General features: G+C 58.1%; 1 protein-coding gene across 2 annotated transcripts in view; it reads left to right on the forward strand.

Annotated features, from left to right (window-relative positions):
- Positions 1-22,427, forward strand: part of LOC119958935 (neutral alpha-glucosidase AB-like) — a 47,964-nt gene that overhangs the window by 17,798 nt on the left and 7,739 nt on the right. For both annotated transcript variants that reach the window (XM_038787458.1, XM_038787459.1), the window contains 11 exons: positions 1,800-1,896; positions 2,381-2,477; positions 4,096-4,276; positions 5,821-5,974; positions 7,694-7,929; positions 8,016-8,142; positions 12,894-12,973; positions 16,878-17,021; positions 19,328-19,424; positions 21,204-21,305; positions 21,542-21,785. In XM_038787458.1, the coding sequence (XP_038643386.1) occupies positions 1,800-1,896; positions 2,381-2,477; positions 4,096-4,276; positions 5,821-5,974; positions 7,694-7,929; positions 8,016-8,142; positions 12,894-12,973; positions 16,878-17,021; positions 19,328-19,424; positions 21,204-21,305; positions 21,542-21,785 (1,559 nt within the window). The remainder of the gene's footprint in view (positions 1-1,799; positions 1,897-2,380; positions 2,478-4,095; positions 4,277-5,820; positions 5,975-7,693; positions 7,930-8,015; positions 8,143-12,893; positions 12,974-16,877; positions 17,022-19,327; positions 19,425-21,203; positions 21,306-21,541; positions 21,786-22,427) is intronic.

Raw genomic sequence — 22,427 nt, forward strand, 5'->3', positions numbered from 1 at the left:
GAGGGACTCGCTCCCGTGGGGAGAATGTGGGAGTCGCTCCCACGGGGAGTGGGGGAGAATGTGGGACTCGCTCCCACAGGGAGTGGGGAGAATGTGGGACTCGGTCGATGGGGAGTGGGGGAGAATGTGGGACTCGGTCGATGGGGAGTGGGGGAGAATGTGGGACTCGCTCCCCACGGGGAGTGGGGGGAATGTGGGACTCGCTCCCCACGGGGAGTGGGGGGAATGTGGGACTCGCTCCCACAGGGAGTGGGGAGAATGTGGGAATCGCTCCCACGGGGTGGGGGGGACAATGTGGGACTCGCTCCCCACGGGGAGTGGGGGGAATGTGGGACTCGGTCGATGGGGAGTGGGGGGAATGTGGGACTCGCTCCCCACGGGGAGTGGGGGGAATGTGGGACTCGCTCCCCACGGGGAGTGGGGAGAATGTGGGACTCGGTCGACGGGGAGTGGGGGAGAATGTGGGACTCGCTCCCACGGGGAGTGGGGAGAATGTGGGAATCGCTCCCACGGGGAGTGGAGAGAATGTGGGATTCGCTCCCCACGGGGAGTGGGGAGAATGTGGGACTCGCTCCCCACGGGGAGTGGGGAGAATGTGGGACTCGGTCGACGGGGAGTGGGGGAGAATGTGGGACTCGCTCCCACGGGGAGTGGGGAGAATGTGGGACTCGCTCCCCACGGGGAGTGGGGAGAATGTGGGACTCGCTCCCACGGGGAGTGGGGAGAATGTGGGACTCGCTCCCCACGGGGAGTGGGGAGAATGTGGGACTCGCTCCCCACGGGGAGTGGGGTGAATGTGGGACTCGCTCCCCACGGGGAGTGGGGAGAATGTGGGACTCGCTCCCCACGGGGAGTGGGGAGAATGTGGGACTCGCTCCCCACGGGGAGTGGGGAGAATGTGGAACTCGCTCCCACGGGGAGTGGGGAGAATGTGGGACTCGCTCCCACGGGGAGTGGGGAGAATGTGGGACTCGGTCAACGGGAGTGGGGGAGAATGTGGGACTCGCTCCCACGGGGAGTGGGGAGAATGTGGGACTCGCTCCCACGGGGAGTGGGGGAGAATGTGGGACTCACTCCCACGGGGAGTGGTGGAGAATGTGGGACTGGCTCCCACGGGGAGTGGGGGGAGAATGTGGGACTGGCTCCCACGGGGAGTGGGGGAGAATGTGGGACTCGCTCCCACGGGGAGTGGGGAGAATGTGGGACTCGCTCCCACGGGGAGTGGTGGAGAATGCGGGATCCGCTCCCCCGGGGAGTGGGGGAGAATGTGGAACTCGCTCCCACGGGGAGTGGGGAGAATGTGGGACTCACTCCCACGGGGAGTGGGGGGAGAATGTGGGACTGGCTCCCACGGGGAGTGGGGGAGAATGTGGGACTCGCTCCCACGGGGAGTGGGGAGAATGTGGGACTCGCTCCCACGGGGAGTGGTGGAGAATGTGGGACTCGCTCCCACGGGGAGTGGGGGAGAATGTGGGACTCGCTCCCACGGGGAGTGGGGGAGAATGTGGGACTCGCTCCCACGGGGAGTGGGGGAGAATGTGGGACTCGCTCCCACGGGGAGTGGTGGAGAATGTGGGACTTGCTCCCACGGAGAGGGCTCGAGGTGAATTGTGTCAACCTATTTAAGGGGCGGGGGGAGCTGGATAAACATGAGGGAGAGAGAAATAGAAGAACATGGTGATGTTGGGGGGGGGGGGGGTAGAGAGGGGGCTCGTACAAGTGACAGCGTGTGGCCAGAGGAGTTGAATGACCCGTTTCTGTGCTATATGTTCTGTGTGATGGTATAATTCCCGTTGCAGCCTGAAGATAAAGATTCCCAGGAGAGTGAAGAAAAAGAGGATGAAGCTGGAATGTGGGAGGAGACGTTTAAAACTCACACGGACTCCAAACCCAATGGTAATATTTTCAATGGGGATGTGGGGGGAGTCACGGTGCTGAACCTCTGGGTTCAGTATCGTGCAATAAGGAATTCGCTGCTCTGTTCTACGCTCAAGAACACCAAGGGTAGGCCATTCGGCCCCTCAAGCCTGCATTCTATAAGATTGTATTCTCGGCCCCCGTTTGCAGCCTGCCCCTCCCTTTGACCCCCTTGTCGATCAAACACCTGCGACTCTGCCGTGTCTACATTCGACGGCCCGCAGCCCTCGGGGGGGGGGGGGGGGGGGGGGGGGGTCCCCAGGCAAGAGAGTTCCGATCGACGGGAAGCATTATTTCTCCCCGTCGCCGTCTCAATTTGCAGATGCCTCATTTTTATAAACCGTGCAACTGTACTGTCGATTAGAGGGGGTTAGTCGCAGCATTGCGATGGAGCAGAGAGCGGCCTCGGGGTGGGGGGGGGGGGGGGTATTGTTCATTCTAACATGCCGCTCTGTCCTTTCAGGTCCGTCGTCTGTTGGCCTAGACTTCTCGCTCCCTGGCTTTGAACACGTGTACGGGATTCCCGAGCATGCTGACAGCCTGAAGCTCAAAACGACAGAGTAAGTACCGGCCACCGGGTCTCGGCTGGAGCAAACTGTTCGTCCGGAACCGGTGCGGACGAAATGGCGACCAGCCTGGAGTGGGCCTGGCTGGCCTGCTATCTGAACATCAGGCCCACTTGGATGGAAACATAGAAAATAGGAGCAGGAGGAGGCCATTCTGCCCCTCGACCCTGCCCTGCCATTCAGTATGATCATCACATCTCAATGCCACACTCCCCACAACCCTTTAGAGTCTGAAAATCTATCTATTACCTCCTTAAATATATTCAGTGACTCGGCCTCCATGCTGTCTGTGGTGGAGGATTCCACGGGGTCACCACCCTCTGAGTGAAGAGGTGTCTCCTCCTCTCAGTCCTGCCCCGCATCCTCAGACTGGGAGCCCTTGTCCTGGACCCTCCAGCCAGAGGAAGCAATGTCCCTGCACCCAGTGTGCCCGACCCCGTCAGGATTTTATACATTTGAATGAGATCCCCGCTCATTCTTCTACATTCCAGTGAATACAGGCCCCGTCGACCCAATCGCTCCTCATACAGCAACCCTGCCATCCCTGGTATCAGTCTGGTGAACATTCGCTGCTCTTCCCCCTGTGGCGAGTTTACTCTTTCTTAGATATGGACAGCCAAACCGCGCACCAGGTGTGGTCTTACCAAGGCCCTGTACAGCTGCGGTAAGACATCCCTGTACTCTCGTCCTCTCACAATGAAGGTCAACATAGTATTTGCCTCTCTCGCTGCTTGCTGCACCTGCGCGCTTGCTTTCAGTGTGTTCGAAGACCCAAGCCCCTTTGGACATCAACACGTCTGAATCCCTCGCCATTTCAATCGCGCCCTGCCTATCTGTATCACCGTCCAAAGTGGATAACCTCGCATTCATCCACGTTATCCTGCACCTGCCATGTGTTTGCCCACTCACTCAACTTGTCTTAACCACCTTGAAGCCCCTCTACATCCTCCTCGCCACTCGCGTCCCCACCGAGTTTCATGTCGCCCGCAAAGTTGGAAATATCACATTTGGGTTCTTCGTCCAAATCCTTACAGCTGGCTAACCAATTCTCAAAACTCGCCACTGTTATCCTCCTCCCCCCCAATCCCATATTTGCATTATGGGAGACTTTATCGAAAGTGCTCTGAATATCCAAATACACCACATCTACTGGTTCACCCTTGTCTATTCTACTAGTTACGTCCTCAAAGAGGTCCAGTCAGTTTGTCAGATTGAAGGTCGGTAGGCTGGGTTAGGAGGTTCGGAGAGAGAGAGCCCCCACTTGCTGAGCAAGATTGTAACTCCTTATCTTTACCGGCCGGCGCTCAATGTGCACCACTCCCCTCGGAGGTTCAAGCCCCACAGCCCCTGGAGTCTCTCACTCCAGGCTGACGTTCCTTGATGCCAGTGTTGAGGGTGTGCTGCGCTGCGGAGTGGAGTGAAAGATCCCATGGCCGCTATTGGACGAAAAGGCCTGTAAAGATATTCCAGTCAGGAGTGGACATGGGAGTTTGTGGATGCTAGTTCCCAGTTGTACTGAGCCCATGCAGGGAGTAGCACTAAACTGCTGGTATATCCGAATCCGTGTGTGTGTGTGTTGTTTTATAATTCTATATCCCTCTTGTTTCCTCAGTGGTGGAGACCCCTACCGTCTGTATAACCTCGATGTGTTCCAGTATGAGATAAATAACCCCATGGCTCTATACGGGGCCATACCTCTAATGCTGGCACACAACGTCCGCAGGACAATGGGAATCTTCTGGCTCAATGCGGCTGAGACGTGGGTCGATATCAGCTCCAACACAGCAGGCAAGGTGGGTAAGCGGCAACACAGCGGGCAAGGTGGGTCAGCTTCCTCCTGGAGCGGGCAGATGCAACCAAGACAGATCCCACGGATTTCTGAGCAAACCACCCAGACGCCCGTGACCATTGTCAGTCACAATTTCACGTTTAAAAACTCTGTTTCTTTCTAAAGCTGCTCAAACTCGGACTACCTCAACAACTGCTCACCTCCCAATGGTTCTCCTGAGACTGCGTCCCACAGGATTCACGCAGCTGTACTCTTGCCTCTAATTATCGGCTCAATTCCAGCTGTCTTTGCAGCCCGCTGACTTCTGTAAACTTGCACTGGCACTGCCCCCAGGTTTCTCAGAACTCCAGTCTCCTGGTTGCACTGAGCTACAAATGGCGCACTACCAAAACCGTCTGCCGTCTCAGCTCCCCAGGGCTTCCCCTGAGCCCTAACTGCCTGCTAACAGTTCCGAGGGTTTCTGTGTGAGCTGCAAACCACACCAGGGCTAATGTGTAACCAGCGGTTTCACCAAACAACCCTCTGAGCCTGCCAGCAGTAGCACCTTAATGGTCGGGGACCTCTTCCCTCTGCTCGGAACACTCCAATAAATTGACACCAGAGAATTTTCTTGCCCTCCACCCTTGTCCATGATAACCTAGTCTTTCATTGTTTATTGAATGCTTTTAAAGTAATGTAACCCCGAGCACCCAAAACAAAACCTCTCTCTGAACTGCTCTTTACATGTAGTGCAGACGTCATGTCTCCAGTTCTCCAGCCAAGTAGGTCCGCCGGTTTAATGACTCTATCCCTTCTATTCTGACTCTGTTATACAAACACGGGTAACCTTTTGAACTGTTGTGACGACCTCGAACGCCCAGCGTTTTAGTTATCCTTGCAGCAACAATCTTCCCACGACCAAACATTACCTCGAAAACGGGGGTTTTCAAACCCCCCCTCCCCCCAACTTGGAAAAAAAAGGCTGGGACCGTATTTTTTTTTTACAATGCAGCCGCACTGCGCATGCGTGTCCGATCATTAATTTTTAATAACGTTCCTGTCCATTTAGAAGGCCGCTCGCAGCCGGCATTATTAAAAGCGGCTGTTGCGCGTGGATTTGTGCGATCGGGAGCGCCACGCCGGACGGCTCCGCAATTCTCCCGAAACCCCTCCCGCGATCCACCGCCCCGGGTTTGACAATGCCTGGTCTAGAATATTAGCATAAAACATGAGCCAGATATTCATCACCAGCCTGGTCGGTCGTTCAGTCAGGTCGTAACTAACCTGTGCCCTGTCTTTCTTCATTTGTGAACACCCCGTCTGTACCTGTACTCCGTGTGGATGCTGGAATCTAGATATACCGTACAAATGATAAACTGCTTGTGGTGTGCGATCCTGACTGGCCGTTACCGCCAGCACTGTACAGGGACTTGTACAACTCTGCTTGATTTGGAGTGATGGACTTTCCGTTGGAAGGATTCCCCGGGGCTGGGATTGGAACAGGAAACGGGCATGTGTGCTATCTGGTCATTCCGATCTAACCACCCCCCCCCCAACCCTCCTTTGCAGACTTTGTTTGGGAAGATGCTGGACTACGTGCAGGGGGCGAATGAAGTTCCGCAGACCGATGTCCGCTGGATTTCCGAGAGCGGGATCATCGATGTTTTTGTGCTTCTGGGACCGTCGCCGTTTGACGTCTTCAGGCAGTACGCCTCGCTTACAGGTACGTGGGGCCGAGGGGGGTTCCCGGCTCTGCCTGCCTGCTGTTTGAAATAGGCCCGCGTGGAGGGCAGGGAGAGAGGGAAGATTGAGAGTGCCTGACTGAGACGGGGACAGCCCTTCCCACCGCGCGCACACACACACACACACACGTCGGAAAATGGTCCCTGTCTCCGCTGTGGGGCGTCTTGTTAATATCCGTGCGTTTCTGAGACTCGGAGAATGAGGCAGCCGAGGTGGCCATTCCACCCATCGAGTCTGCACCCATCCTCTGAAAGAATGCCCCCACCTAGACCCCCTCCCCACCCTATTCCCCATAACCCTGCCCAACCGTTGTAGGCCAAATCCACCTGACACCTGTGGGAGGAAACCAGAGCTCCCGGAGGAAACTCGCGCAGTCACGGTGGGGGGGGGGGGGGGGGGGAGTGCAAACTCCACACAGTCACCCGAGGCGGGAATTGAACCCGGGTCCCTTGCGCTGTGAGGATGTGCCACCGTGCCGCCTCATGTTAACACTTAAATCCTCATCACCTCTCCCCTCTGCCAATTCTTTCTCCCTAGAAACTCTATATCAAATCCTCTACTTCTAACAATTCTGAAATTTGCCCCATAACCTTCTCTGCTCTCGGGCGAACAATCCCAGTCTCTCTCCGCGTTAACCGAAGTCCCTCGTCTCTGAGAACAGTAAGAAGTCTTACAACACCAGGTTAAAGCCCAACAGGTTTGTTTCAAACACTAGCTTTGGGAGCGCAGCCCCTTCACCTGAGGAAGGAGCAGTGCTCCGAAGGCTAGTGTTTGAAACAAACCTGTTGGACTTTAACCTGGTGCTGTAAGACTTCTTACTGTGCTCACCCCAGTCCAACGCCGGCATCTCCACATCATCTCTGAGAACATTCTCGGAAATCTCCCTCCACGCCCTCCCCAAGGCCGTGACGTCCTCCCTAACGTGTGGGGCCCAGAGGTCTCGAGCTGTGGCCCAACCAGTCTTTAGCAAGGTTCTTTATAATTTCCTCACTTTGATTTACAAAGCCCAGGGTGTCAAACGTGTGGGGTTTTTTTTTTTAAAACAACCTTCGTAACCCGTCCTGCCCGTTTGACAGGTTAACGTACGGCTCGCACGGTCCCTGTCCCTTCCCCACCTTAAATTGAACCATTTGCTACACATCGGATCGTGGGCAGCCAGAAGCCGGGTGTGAGTGGGAGGTGCGTGACTCGCTTTTGCAGAGCTGACTAGTATAGGCGAGGAGGGACCGAGCGGCACCCCGTGTGCGGGATGATTCTGAGAGCTGCGCGCCCCCCCCCCCCCCCCCCCCCCCCCCCCCCCGGCCCGGGAGGAAGTGGATGGATTTCAGAGGGGGGGGGGGCTGTTGATCGCTGTGGGGTGGCAAGGTAGCTCAGTTGCTTCACAGCTCTAGGGTCCCAGGTTCGATTCCCGGCTGGGTCACTGTCTGTGCAGAGTCTGCACGTTCTCCCCGTGTCTGCGTGGGTTTCTCCGGTTTCGGTGCTCCGGTTTCCTCCCACAGTTCAAAGACGTGCAGGTTAGGTGAGTTGGCCATGATAAATTGCCCTTCGTGTCCAAAGGGGTGGGGTGTGGTTACGGGGATGGGATGGAGGTGTGGGCTTGGGTAGGGTGCTCTTTGTAAGGGCTGGTGCAGACTCGATGGGCCAAATGGCCTCCTCCTGCACTGTAAATTGTCTGATTGTATACTGTTTCTGGCCCCAGGTACACAGGCTCTCCCCCCTCTCTTCGCCATCGGCTACCACCAGTGCCGCTGGAATTACAACGACGAGGATGACGTGCGGAGCGTGGACGCCGGCTTTGACGAGCACGACATCCCCTACGACGTCATCTGGCTGGACATTGAGCACACGGACGGCAAGCGGTACTTCACCTGGGACTCCAATAAATTCCCAAACCCGAAGGACATGCTGCAGGACCTGGCCGCTAAGAAGCGGAAGGTAAGGGACTGGAGTTGTTAGAAGGGAGCGGGCGAGGGGGTTAAATCGCTGCCTGTAGATCGCTAACTCCACATCACTCCCTCCAGATGGTCAGCATAGTCGATCCCCACATCAAGATAGACAGCGGCTACAGAATTCACACCACCATCCAGTCTCAAAACTTCTACGTCAAGACCAAGGAAGGAAGTGATTATGAAGGCTGGTGCTGGCCAGGTAATTATTCCGATTCTCTTTCCTGATCCCTGCTCGCCTCGACCTTTTCCTCTCTTTTTTTTTTTACAAACATGTTTTTATTAGTTTGTCACAACTTTTATGTCGGGTTGTTACGATTAGTTTCCAGATTTCAGAGTTGGAATGTCTTGGTGAGATCCTCTGGGGTCGCTATTCTTTGGTGCGTGGATGTGGCTGTCAGTGACCCTCGTCCTGTCGCCAACAAATACATAATTAGTTTGCCCACCAATGGTGGCACGGTGGCGCAGTGGTTAGCACTGCTGCCTCACGGATCCGAGGACCCAGGTTCGATCCCAGCCCCGGGTCACTGTCCGTGTGGAGTCTTGCACATTCTCCACGTGTCTGCATGGGTCTCCCAAAGACCCCCAGACCATCACGCAAACCAGCCTCCCATCCATTGGCTCTGTCTACAATTCCCGCTGCCTCGGAAAGGCAGCCAGCATAATTAAGGACCCCACGCACCCCGGACATACTCTCTTCCACCTCCTTCCGTCAGGAAAAAGTTACAACACTTTGAGGTCACGTACCAACCGACTCAAGAACAGCTTCTTCCCTACTCCCATCAGACTTTTGAATGGACCCACCTCGTATTAAGTTGAACTACACCTTGCTATAACTGTAACATTATATTCTGCAGCCTCTCCTTCCCTATGTACGGTATGCATTGTCTGTACAGCATGCAAGAAACAATACTTTTCACTGTATACTGATACATGTGACAATAATAAATCAAATCAAATCAGATGCAGGGTAGGTGGATTGGCCACGCTAAATTGCCCCTTAATTGGAAAAAATGAATTAGGTAGTCTAAATTTAAAAAAAAAGTTTGTCCACCGTATTAAGGAAGGCCTTGGGGATGTAGATCAGGAGGATCTAAACAGGAAGAGGAACCTGGGCAGTATGTTCATTTTGATTGTCTGCACCCTCCCTCCGAGTGGGAGTGGGCCCCGCCTCGACAAGTCCCTTTTGACCTCCTCCACCAGACTGGTCAGATTCCACTTGTGGATCCGTGTCCAGTGGTGGGCGACTGGACCCCCAGGTAGCGGAGTTTGTTTTGGGCTTGTCTGAACGCTAATCCCTCCCTCCTTCCCCCTTGCAGATTCACCGGGAAGATTTCACTCTTGCACAGGTTGAGCTTGTAGCCCGGGAAAGCTCCAAACTTGTTTTGGAGCGTCATGATCCTTTCCATGCCGGCCTGGGCTTTCGAGATGTAGAGAAGCAGGTCATCCACATAGTGAATGCACCCCCCCCTCCCCCAGTTAGAGGAGGGTGTGGGGTGTTTTCTCCCAGTTTTGTGGGGGGGGGGGCCACCTTTCCTGTGCCCGCTCAGCACATCCCGAAGTGTCAGTGGTCAGGGATCGGCGTCTCAGCAACGATAGCCGCCTGTGTTTATATAGCGCCTTTTAATGTGAACCATCCCCAGGCTTCAGACAGAATTTGACACTGGAGTGGGAGCAAACGCACAAGAAGCGTCTAAAAGGGTGCATTGGAGTCTAGAATGGAGGAGCGTGACCAGCCGGCATGTTGTAGGGCTGGAAAAGGTTGCAGAGAGCGGAACGGGATCATGCCGGGGAGGGGGCAGGGAGCACAAGGATGGGAATTTTAAAAATTGTGCTAGATCTGGAGGCAGTGTAGTTGGGCGCACACGAGGTGATGGGGAAACAGGGATCGGTGCAAGTTGGGTGAAGAGTTTGGGGTTACAGAGGGTAGGAGGATGGCCAGGTGAAATAGCCAAGACTGGGGGGGGGGGGGGGGGGGGGGGCCTTGGTTCCCTGTAACACCTCTTTGCGTGTGATCTGACCAGGACACATTAGAGTTGGTCACTTGGTCACAGATAATCTGCTTGATCTCGAGCTCCTGTAGGTATCTGAGTGCTGCTGTCAGAGATACCTACCATCCAGTTTGTTTTCTGTATCATGTTACCGGTGTAGATTTTCGGGGACACACACTCTCACACAGACAGGCACAGACGCTCGCGCACACACACTCGCGCACAGACACGCTCGCGCACAGACACGCTCGCGCACAGACACGCTCGCGCACAGACACGCTCGCGCACAGACACGCTCGCGCACAGACACGCTCGCGCGCAGACACGCTCGCGCGCAGACACGCTCGCGCGCAGACACGCTCGCGCGCAGACACGCTCGCGCGCAGACACGCGCGCGCGCAGACACGCGCGCGCGCAGACACGCGCGCGCGCAGACACGCGCGCGCGCAGGCACACGCGCGCGCAGGCACACGCGCGCGCAGGCACACGCGCGCGCAGGCACACGCGCGCGCAGGCACACGCGCGAGCAGGACACGCGCGCGCAGGCACACGCGCGCGCAGGCACACGCGCGCGCAGGCACACGCGCGCGCAGGCACATCGCGCGCAGGCACACTCGCGCGCAGGCACCGCGCGCGCAGGCACACGCGCGCGCAGGCACACGCGCGCGCAGGCACACGCGCGCGCAGGCACACGCGCGCGCAGGACACGCGCGCAGGCACACGCGCGCGCAGGCACACGCGCGCGCAGGCACACGCGCGCGCAGGCACACGCGCGCGCAGGCACACTCGCGCGCAGGCACACTCGCGCGCAGGCACACTCGCGCGCAGGCACACTCGCGCGCAGGCACACTCGCGCGCAGGCACACTCGCGCGCAGGCACACTCGCGCGCAGGCACACTCGCGCAGGCACACTCGCGCGCAGGCACACTCGCGCGCAGGCACACGCGCGCGCAGGCACACGCGCGCGCAGGCACACGCGCGCGCAGGCACACGCGCGCGCAGGCACACGCGCGCGCAGGCACACGCGCGCGCAGGCACACGCGCGCGCAGGCACACGCGCGCGCAGGCACACGCGCGCGCAGGCACACGCGCGCGCAGGCACAACGCTGCGCGCAGGCACACGCGCGCGCAGGCACACGCGCGCGCAGGCACACTCGCGCGCAGGCACACTCGCGCGCAGGCACACTCGCGCGCAGGCACACTCGCGCGCAGGCACACTCGCGCGCAGGCACACTCGCGCGCAGGCACACTCGCGCGCAGGCACACTCGCGCGCAGGCACACCTCGCGGCAGGCACACTCGCGCGCAGGCACACTCGCGCGCAGGCACTACTCGCGCGCAGGCCCACCGCGCGCAGGCACACTCGCGCGCAGAGCACACTCGCGCGCAGACACACTCGCGCGCAGACACACTCGCGCGCAGACACACTCGCGCGCAGACACACTCGCGCGCAGACACACTCGCGCGCAGACACACTCGCGCGCAGACACACTCGCGCGCAGACACACTCGCGCGCAGACACACTCGCGCGCAGACACACTCGCGCACAGACACACTCGCGCACACACACACTCGCGCACACACACACTAGCGCACACACACACTCGCGCACACACACAACTCGCGCACACACACACTCGCGCACACACACACTCGCGCACACACACACTCACCCACACACTCGCGCACACACACACCCGCACACACACTCGCGCACACACACACTCGCGCACACACACCTCGCGCACACACACACGCGCACACACACTCGCGCACACACACACTCGCGCACACACACTCGCGCACACACACACTCGCGCACACACACACTCGCGCACACACACTCGCCACACACACTCGCGCACACACACACTCGCGCCACACACACTCGCGCACACACACACTCGCGCACACACACACTCGCGCACACACACACTCGCGCAAACACACACTCGCGCACACACACACTCGCGCACACACACACTCGCGCACACACACACTCGCGCACACCACACACTCGCGCACACAACACACTCGCGCACACACACACTCGCGCCCACACACACCGCGCACACACACACACTCGCGCACACACACACTCCCTCTCGCGCACACACACACTCGCGCACACACTCGCGCACACACACCCGCGCGCAAACACTCGCGCGCGCACACACACTCGCGCCCACACACACTCGCGCACACACACACTCGCGCACACACACACTCGCGCACACACACACTCGCGCACACACACACTCGCGCACACACACACTCGCGCACACACACACTCGCGCACACACACTCGCGCACACACACACTCGCGCACACACACACTCGCGCACACACACTCGCACACACACTCGCGCACACACACACTCGCACACACACTCGCGCACACACACACTCGCGCACACACACACTCGCGCACACACACCTCGCGCACACACACACTCGCGCACACACACACTCGCGCACACACACACTCGCGCACACACACACTCGCGCACACACACACTCGCGCACACACACACTCGCGCACACACACACAGTCCAGCTTTGCTGATCCTGAAATGCTGATTGCTGCTGATTGTTTTCAATGTGGACGGTGTGCGTTGATGATTGTGTTGTGCTGTTAAAGCGGGTGATGATTGTGTTGTGCTGTTAAAGCGGGTGATGATTGTGTTGTGCCGTTAAAGCGGGTGATGATTGTGTTGTGCCGTTAAAGCGGGTGATGATTGTGTTGTGCCGTTAAAGCGGGTGATGATTGTGTTGTGCCGTTAAAGCGGGTGATGATTGTGTTGTGCCGTTAAAGCGGGTGATGATTGTGTTGTGCCGTTAAAGCGGGTGATGATTGTGTTGTGCCGTTAAAGCGGGTGATGATTGTGTTGTGCCGTTAAAGCGGGTGATGATTGTGTTGTGCCGTTAAAGCGGGTGATTTAACAGTGGTCTGCTTTGCCTAGGTTCCGCTGGCTATCCAGACTTCACCAAACCCGAGATGCGATCGTGGTGGGCCAGCATGTTTGCCTATGATCAGTATGAGGTCAGTTACCACCCTGTAATGTCACACAGCTGGTGTGGGTTTTAGATGTGGTGTATGTTCACACTAACCTTTCACTAACGGAGAGCTGGGCTTCGATCTCTGGCAGACTGAAAAACCCATCCATCTTTACAATTTCACAGTGCCAAGGACTCGGGTTAACACTGCTGCCTCACAGAGCCAGGGACCCGGTTAACACTGCTGTCTCACAGTGCCAGGGACCCGGGTTAACACTGCTGTCTCACAGTGCCAGGGACCGGGGTTAGCGCTGCTTTCTCACAGTGCCAGGGACCTGGGTTAACACTGCTGTCTCACAGTGCCAGGGACCCGGGTTAACGCTGCTGTCTCACAGTGCCAGGGACCCGGGTTAACACTGCTGTCTCACAGTGCCAGGGACCCGGGTTAACACTGCTGTCTCACAGTGCCAGGGACCCGGGTTAACACTGCTGTCTCACAGTGCCAGGGACCCGGGTTAACACTGCTGTCTCACAGTGCCAGGGACCCGGGTTAACACTGCTGTCTCACAGTGCCGGGGACCCGGGTTAACGCTGCTGTCTCACAGTGCCAGGGACCCGGGTTAGCACTGCTGTCTCACAGAGCCAGGGACCCGGGGTAACACTGCTGTCTCACAGAGCCAGGGACCCGGGTTAACACTGCTGTCTCACAGTGCCAGGGACCCGGGTTAACACTGCTGTCTCACAGTGCCAGGGACCCGGGTTAACACTGCTGTCTCACAGTGCCAGGGACCCGGGTTAACACTGCTGTCTCACAGTGCCAGGGACCCGGGTTAACACTGCTGTCTCACAGTGTCAGGGACCCGGGTTAACACTGCTGTCTCACAGTGTCAGGGACCCGGGTTAACACTGCTGTCTCACAGTGCCAGGGACCCGGGTTAACACTGCTGTCTCACAGTGCCAGGGACCCGGGTTAACACTGCTGTCTCACAGTGCCAGGGACCCGGGTTAACACTGCTGTCTCACAGTGCCAGGGACCCGGGTTAACACTGCTGTCTCACAGTGCCAGGGACCCGGGTTAACACTGCTGTCTCACAGTGCCAGGGACCCGGGTTAGCACTGCTGTCTCACAGAGCCAGGGACCCGGGTTAACACTGCTGTCTCACAGTGCCAGGGACCCAGGTTAACACTGCTGTCTCACAGTGCCAGGGACCCGGGTTAACACTGCTGTCTCACAGTGCCAGGGACCCGGGTTAACACTGCTGTCTCACAGTGCCAGGGACCCCGGGTTAACACTGCTGTCTCACAGTGCCAGGGACCCAGGTTAACACTGCTGTCTCACAGTGCCAGGGACCCGGGTTAACACTGCTGCCTCACAGTGCCAGGGACCCGGGTTAACACTGCTGTCTCACAGAGCCAGGTTAACACTGCTGTCTCACAGTGCCAGGGACCCGGGTTAACACTGCTGTCTCACAGAGCCAGGGACCTGGGTTAACACTGCTGTCTCACAGTGCCAGAGACCCGGGTTAACACTGCTGTCTCACAGAGCCAGGGACCTGGGTTAACACTGCTGTCTCACAGTGCCAGGGACCCGGGTTAACACTGCTGTCTCACAGTGCCAGGGACCCGGGTTAACACTGCTGTCTCACAGAGCCAGGGACCCGGGTTAACACTGCTGTCTCACAGTGCCAGGGACTCGGGTTAACACTGCTGCCTCACAGTGCCAGGGACCCGGGTTAACACTGCTGTCTCACAGTGCCAGGGACCCGGGTTAACACTGCTGTCTCACAGTGCCAGGGACCCGGGTTAGCACTGCTGTCTCACAGTGCCAAGGACCCGGGTTAATACCGCTGTCTCACGGTGCCAGGGAGCCGGGTTAACACTGCTGTCTCACAATGCCAGGGACCCGGGTTAACACTGCTGTCTCACAGTGCCAGGGACCTGGGTTAACACTGCTGTCTCACAGTGCCAGGGACCCGGGTTAACGCTGCTGTCTCAGTGCCAGGGACCCGGGTTAACACTGCTGTCTCATCTAACAGTAAGCCAGGACCCGGGTTAAACACTGCTGTCTCACAGTGCAGGGACCCAGGGTTAACACTGCTGTCTCACAGTGCCAGGGACCGGGTTAACACTGCTGTCTCACAGTGCCAGGGGACCCGGTGTTAGCACTGCTGTCTCACAGAGCCAGGGAACCCGGGTTAACACTGCTGTCTCACAGTGCCAGGGACCGCGGTAACCACTGCTGTCTCACAGTGCCAGGGACCCGGGTTAACACTGCTGTCTCACAGTGCCGGGACCCGGGTTAACACTGCTGTCTCACAGTGCCAGGACCCGGGTTAACACTGCTGTCTCACAGTGCCAGGGACGCCGGGTTAACACTTGTACATGTCCTCACAGTGCCAGGGACCCTGGGTTAACACTGCTGCCTCACAGTGCCAGGGACCCGGGTTAACACTGCTGTCTCACAGAGCCAGGGACCCGGGTTAACACTGCTGTCTCACAGTGCCAGGGACCCGGGTTAGCACTGCTGTCTCACAGAGCCAGGTTAACACTGGTGTCTCACAGTGCCAGGGACCCGGGTTAACACTGCTGTCTCACAGAGCCAGGGACCTGGGTTAACACTGCTGTCTCACAGTGCCAGAGACCCGGGTTAACACTGCTGTCTCACAGTGCCAGGGACCCGGGTTAGCACTGGTGTCTCAGTGCCAGGTACCCGGGTTAACACTGCTGTCTCACAGTGCCAGGGACCCGGGTTAACGCTGCTGCCTCACAGAGCCAGGGATCCGGGTTAACACTGCTGTCTCACAGTGCCAGGGGCCCGGGTTAACACTGCTGTCTCACAGTGCCAGGGACCCGGGTTAACGCTGCTGCCTCACAGTGCCAGGGACCCGGGTTAACGCTGCTGCCTCACAGCGGCAGGGACCCGGTTCAATTCCGGCCTTGGGTCACTGTGCGGAGTCTGCACGTTCTCCCCGTGTCTGCGTGGGTTTCCTCCGGATGCTCCGGTTTCCTCCCACAAGTCCCGAAAGACGTGTTGTCGGGTGAATTGGACATTCTGAATTCTCCCTCTGTGTCCCCGAACAGGCGCCGGAGTGTGGCGACTAGGGGCTTTTCACAGTAACTTCATTGCAGTGTTAATGTAAACCTACTTGTGGCACTAGATTTAGATTTAGAACAGTACAGCACAGAACAGGCCCTTCGGCCCTCGATGTTGTGCCGAGCAATGATCACCCTACTCAAACTCACATATCCACCCTATACCCGTAACCCAACAACTCCCCCTTAACCTTACTTTTTAGGACACTACGGGCAATTTAGCATGGCCAATCCACATCTTTGGACTGTGGGAGGAAACCGGAGCACCCGGAGGAAACCCACGCACACACGGGGAGGACGTGCAGACTCCGCACAGACAGTGACCCAGCCGGGAACCGAACCTGGGACCCTGGAGCTGTGAAGCATTGATGCTAACCACTATGCTACCGTGCTGCCCCGGTAATATTGTTATATTACCGTATTTCAAAAGAAAAAAGATTTAATCTGTGCGAGGCTCTGGGATCGGCCAAGATGCTGTGGAGACACTGATTCGCTTTAAAACTGCTGCCAAGATGCTGTCTTGCCAAGATTCACAAGCTGGCGTACTGTTGGGGCTTTTCACAGTAACTTCATTGCAGTGTTAATGCGACAATAAAAAAGATTATCAGGTTATTATGTATGTCGTCCTCTCAATCCGAGTTAATTGGTGAAATATCTGCAGGGCAGTCGGGCGAGTGGCCATCACTGGGCTGCTTCGTCAAAGGGCTTGCAGGAGACCGTTGGGCCGATCGGTCTCCGAACGCTGTCTCATTCTAAGGATACTGTCCTCGGTCACAATGTTGCAATCTCGTTTGTTAATCCCCCCGCCTCCTGCTAATTCACTGTTCTTCGTGGTTTAAAACTTTCTCGTTTTGCAGGGCTCCATGGACAACCTCTACATCTGGAACGATATGAACGAGCCCTCCGTCTTCAACGGACCTGAGGTGACGATGCACAAAGACGCTGTCCACGCGGGTGGCTTTGAACACCGGGATGTTCACAACCTTTACGCGTTGTATGTGGTGAGTGCCTGGGGGGGGGAGGGCGGGGAATAACTAACCATTTATCGTGTGCATTCTGTACCCATTTCTGCGATGTTTTACCCATCCACAGACTGAACTGGACCCAGCCATATTAATACTGTGGCTACCAGGACAGGTCAGAGGCTGGGAATCCTGCGGAGAGTAACTCACCCCCCCCCCCCCCCCCCCAAAGCCTGTCCACCATCTACAAGGCACAAGTCAGGAGGGCGATGGGAGACTCTCCACTTGCCTGGATGAGCGCAGCTCCCAACAACACTCGAGAAGCTCGACACCATCCAGGACAAAGCAGCCCCGCTTGATTGCTCCCCTTTCCACAAACATTCAAACCCTCCCACCGCCGGGCGGACTGTGGTGGCCGTGGGTCCTGCACCACAGGAAGACGTATCGGCCTTGGATGTCGCGTAGATTCTCCAGAACAACACCAGGGCTGAAAATTCTGAGGAAAGGGCTTGCATGGGCAGCAGGGTAGAATAGTGGTTAGCACTGTTGCTTCACAGCGCCCGGGTCCCGGGTTCGATTCCCGGCTTGGGTCACTGTCTGTGCGGCGTCTGCACGCTCTCCCCGTGTCTGCGTGGGTTTCCTCTGGGTGCTCCGGTTTCCTCCCACAATCCAAAGACGTGCAGGTTAGGGCGGATTGGCCGTGATAAATTGCCCTTAGTGTCCAAAAAGGTTAGGTGGGGTTAATGGGTTATGGGGATAGGGTGGAGGTGTGGGGCTTAAGTGGGGTGCTCTTTCCAAGGGCTGGTGCAGACTCGATGGGCTGAATGGCCTTCTTCTGCACTGTAAATTCTATGATTCCCTCGAGTGTAGAAGATGAAGAGGTGAGCAATTCGGGGGAGGTGGAGGAGGGAGGTTTAAGATGATGAAAGGGTTCGATGGGTCCACAGAGGAACAGGGGAGTGGGAATCTGGATCATGGCTGAGGGGTCTGGAGTCTCAGGTAGGCCAGAAGGTCAGGATTGCAGAGTTCCTTCCCAAGGGCGTTGGCGACCCTGATGGGTTTTGAGGACAGTTCCGGGATCGACATTACCGAGACTGGCTTTATAGTCACGGTTTGGTAATCGTGTTTAATCGTATATCAGATCAGTCACGATAGTATAGAATGGCAGAGCAGAGTCGATGGGCCGAATGGCCTGCTGCGTCTTGTGGTTCACCAGCTGCCGTGGTGGGATTTGAACTTGGGTCCCCAGAGCATTACCCCACCCTCCCAGCCACAGACCAAGGAGGGCGGGTGGTGTTACGACGCAGGTCAGCCATGGGGTAGTAGAACGGCGGAGCGGGCCCCAGGGCGAAAGGGCCTGGTGACCCAGCGTTCATTATAGTGGCGGCCTTCCCTCGGGGGATGACCTTTCCCCTCTGTAGCCTTCCCTCGGGGGGGATGATCTTTCCCCTCTGTAGCCTTCCCTCGGGGGGATGATCTTTCCCCTCTGTAGCCTTCCCTCGGGGGGATGACCTTTCCCCTCTGTAGCCTTCCCTCGGGGGGATGACCTTTCCCCTCTGTAGCCTTCCCTCGGGGGGATGACCTTTCCCCTCTGTAGCCTTCCCTCGGGGGGATGACCTTTCCCCTCTGTAGCCTTCCCTCGGGGGGATGACCTTTCCCCTCTGTAGCCTTCCCTCGGGGGGATGACCTTTCCCCTCTGTAGCCTTCCCTCGGGGGGATGACCTTTCCCCTCTGTAGCCTTCCCTCGGGGGGGATGACCTTTCCCCTCTGTAGCCTTCCCTCGGGGGGGATGACCTTGTCCCTCTGTAGCCTTCCCTCGGGGGGGATGACCTTTCCCCTCTGTAGCCTTCCCTCGGGGGGATGACCTTTCCCCTCTGTAGCCTTCCCTCGGGGGGGATGACCTTTCCCCTCTGTAGCCTTCCCTCGGGGGGGGGGGGGATGACCTTTTCCCTCTGTAGCCTTCCTTCGGGGGGATGACCTTTCCCCTCTGTAGCCTTCCCTCGGGGGGATGACCTTTCCCCTCTGTAGCCTTCCCTCGGGGGATGACCTTTCCCCTCTGTAGCCTTCTCTCGGGGGGATGACCTTCCCCTCTGTAGCCTTCCCTCGGGGGATGACCTTTTCCCTCTGTAGCCTTCCCTCGGGGGATGACCTTTTCCCTCTGTAGCCTTCCTTCGGTGGGATGACCTTTCCCCTCTGTAGCCTTCCCTCGGGGGGATGACCTTTCCCCTCTGTAGCCTTCCCTCGGGGGATGACCTTTCCCCTCTGTAGCCTTCCCTCGGGGGGATGACCTTCCCCTCTGTAGCCTTCCCTCGGGGGATGACCTTTTCCCTCTGTTTGCTTTGCAGCAAATGGCAACGTCCGACGGTCTGATCCAGCGTTCTGGAGGCACAGAGAGGCCCTTCGTCCTGACCAGAGGATTCTTCGCTGGATCCCAGCGTTACGGTGAGGGGTGGCCGATTCCTCTTCTCGAAAGATGTGTGTCTCTGAGCGGGAGGCCAGGGAGAGGTTGGAACAAGCTCCTGCAGCCAATCCACAAAGGGCCTGAGATAGAAGCCCATCTTGGAGTGCTTTCAAGGTCCATAAAATGATGATGAGGGTTTCGATTGGATTGACGTAGAGAAGATGTTTCCACATCACGGAAAGTAGGGAAAATGTGGGACTCACTCCCCACGGGGGGTGGGGAGAATGTGGGATTCGCTCCCCACGGGGAGTGGGGGAGAATGTGGGACTCGCTTCCATGGGGAGTGGGGGAGAATGTGGGACTCGCTCCCCACGGGGAGTGGGGGAGAATGTGGGACTCGCTGCCACGGGGAGTGGGGAGAATGTGGGATTCGCTCCCACGGGGAGTGGGGAGAATGTGGGACTCGCTCCCACGGGGAGTGGGGAGAATGTGGGACTCGCTCCCACGGGGAGTGGGGAGAATGTGGGACTCGCTCCCCACGGGGAGTGAGGAGAATGTGGGACTCGCTCCCCACGGGGAGTGGGGAGAATGTGGGACTCGCTCCCACGGGGAGTGGGGAGAATGTGGGACTCGCTCCCATGGGGAGTGGGGAGAATGTGGGACTCGCTCCCCACGGGGAGTGGGGAGAATGTGGGACTCGCTCCCCACGGGGAGTGAGGAGAATGTGGGACTCGCTCCCCACGGGGAGTGGGGAGAATGTGGGACTCGCTCCCCACGGGGAGTGGGGAGAATGTGGGACTCGCTCACACGGGGAGTGGGGAGAATGTGGGGCTCGCTCCCACGGGGAGTGGGGGAGAATGTGGGGCTCGCTCCCACGGGGAGTGGGGGAGAATGTGGGACTCTCTCCCACGGGGAGTGGGGAGAATGTGGGACTCACTCCCACGGGGAGTGGGGAGAATGTGGGACTCGCTCACACGGGGAGTGGGGGAGAATGTGGGACTCGCTCACACGGGGAGTGGGGAGAATGTGGGGCTCGCTCCCACGGGGAATGGGGGAGAATGTGGGGCTCGCTCCCACGGGGAGTGGGGAGAATGTGGGACTCGCTCCCACGGGGAGTGGGGAGAATGTGGGACTCGCTCCCACGGGGAGTGGGGAGAATGTGGGACTCGCTCCCACGGGGAGTGGGGAGAATGTGGGACTCGCTCCCACGGGGAGTGGGGAGAATGTGGGACTCAGGGAGGGGGGGGGGGGGGCAGCACAGCGGCACAGTGGGTTAGCATTGCAGCCTCACGGCGCTGAGGTCCCAGGTTCGATCCCGGCTCTGGGTCACTGTCTGTGTGGAGTTTGCACATTCTTCCCGTGTTTGCGTGGGTTTCGCCCCCACAACCCTAAGATGTGCAGGGTAGGTGGATTGGCTACGCTAAACTGCCCCTTAATTGGAAAAAAATGAATTGGGTACTCTAAATTTAAACCCTCCCACCGCCGGGTGGACTGTGGTGGCCGGGTTGTGAATCTATGGAATTCCTTGCCCAGTGAAGTAGTTGAGGCTCCTTCATTACATGTTTTTAAGGTAAAGATAGATAGTTTTTTGAAGAATAAAGGGATTAAGGGTTATGGTGTTCGGGCCGGAAAGTGGAGCTGAGTCCACAAAAGATCAGCCATGATCTAATTGAATGGCGGAGCAGGCTCGAGGGGCCAGATGGCCGACTCCTGCTCCTAGTTCTTATGTGACGCTCCCAGATGCAGTCGGCTCGGTTTTATGGAGGGAAGGCTGTACTTTCTCTCCAGTTTGGTGATTTCTCCCTTCTCTCTGTGTCCAGGGGCCGTGTGGACGGGTGATAACTCGGCCGAGTGGGACCACCTGAAGATCTCTCTCCCCATGTGCCTCTCTTTGGGACTTGCTGGGATCTCATTCTGCGGAGGTTAGTGTTTGTCTTACTGGCATGGGGGGGGGGGGGGGGGGGGGTCCCGTGTGGAGGAGACACACCAACAGATGGGCTGAATGGCCTGTGTGCGTGCTGTCGATACCACGTGGGACCCTCTCCCTTCCCCCGTGCGTATGCGGGACCCTCACTTTTCCTCTCTTCCCCTCCCTCCCCTTTCTTTTCTGGATCTTTCACTCCGCTGTGACCCTCAACCTGTCCCCTCTACTTTGCAGCGGATGTTGGCGGTTTCTTCAAGCACCCTACCCCCGAGCTGCTGGTTCGATGGTACCAGGCCGGGGCCTACCAGCCTTTCTTCCGAGCCCACGCTCACCTCGACACCCCCAGGCGGGAGCCCTGGCTCTTTGGGGACGAGAACAAGCTGCTGATCCGGACGGTTATTCGGGAACGCTACGCTCTGCTGCCGCTGTGGTACACCTTGTTTTACCGAGCGTACCGGAGTGGGGAGCCCGTGATGAGGTAACGTCGCTGCACTCAGCTCGGTGGTGGTGGGGTGGTTGGCGTGGGTGTAAAAGATGGCACTGGAACCAATATCATCCCTCGGACAACAATAACGGGATGGTCTGCGTCATTATCACATTGTGGTGTGCATGTAGGGGGGTCCTTGGCGAGGAGGGGGGGGGGTTTCCTCGGTCAGAGCAGTCAGTCTGGGAGGGAGGGTCCTTGGCGAGGAGGGGGGAGGGGTTTCCTCGGTCAGAGCAGTCAGTCTGGGAGGGGGGCGGATCCTTGGTGTAGAGGGGGGGGAGGGGTTTGCTCAGTCAGAGCAGTCAGTCTGGGAGGGGGCGGGTCCTTGGTGTAGAAGGGGGGGGGGGTTTGCTCGGTCAGAGCAGTCAGCCTGGGGGGGGGTTTGCTCGGTCAGAGCAGTCAGTCTGGGGGGGGGGTCCTTGGTGTAGAAGGGGGGGGGTTTGCTCGGTCAGAGCAGTCAGTCTGGGAGGGGGCGGGTCCTTGGTGTAGAAGGGGGGGGGGTTTGCTTGGTCAGAGCAGTCAGCCTGGGAGGGGGGGGTTTGCTCGGTCAGAGCAGTCAGTCTGGGAGGGGGGGGGGTTTGCTCGGTCAGAGCAGTCAGTCTGGGAGGGGGCGGGTCCTTGGTGTAGAAGGGGGGG

The sequence above is a fragment of the Scyliorhinus canicula genome, chromosome 31 (assembly GCF_902713615.1).
Source record: "Scyliorhinus canicula chromosome 31, sScyCan1.1, whole genome shotgun sequence".
In the NCBI taxonomy this organism is placed as follows: domain Eukaryota; kingdom Metazoa; phylum Chordata; class Chondrichthyes; order Carcharhiniformes; family Scyliorhinidae; genus Scyliorhinus; species Scyliorhinus canicula.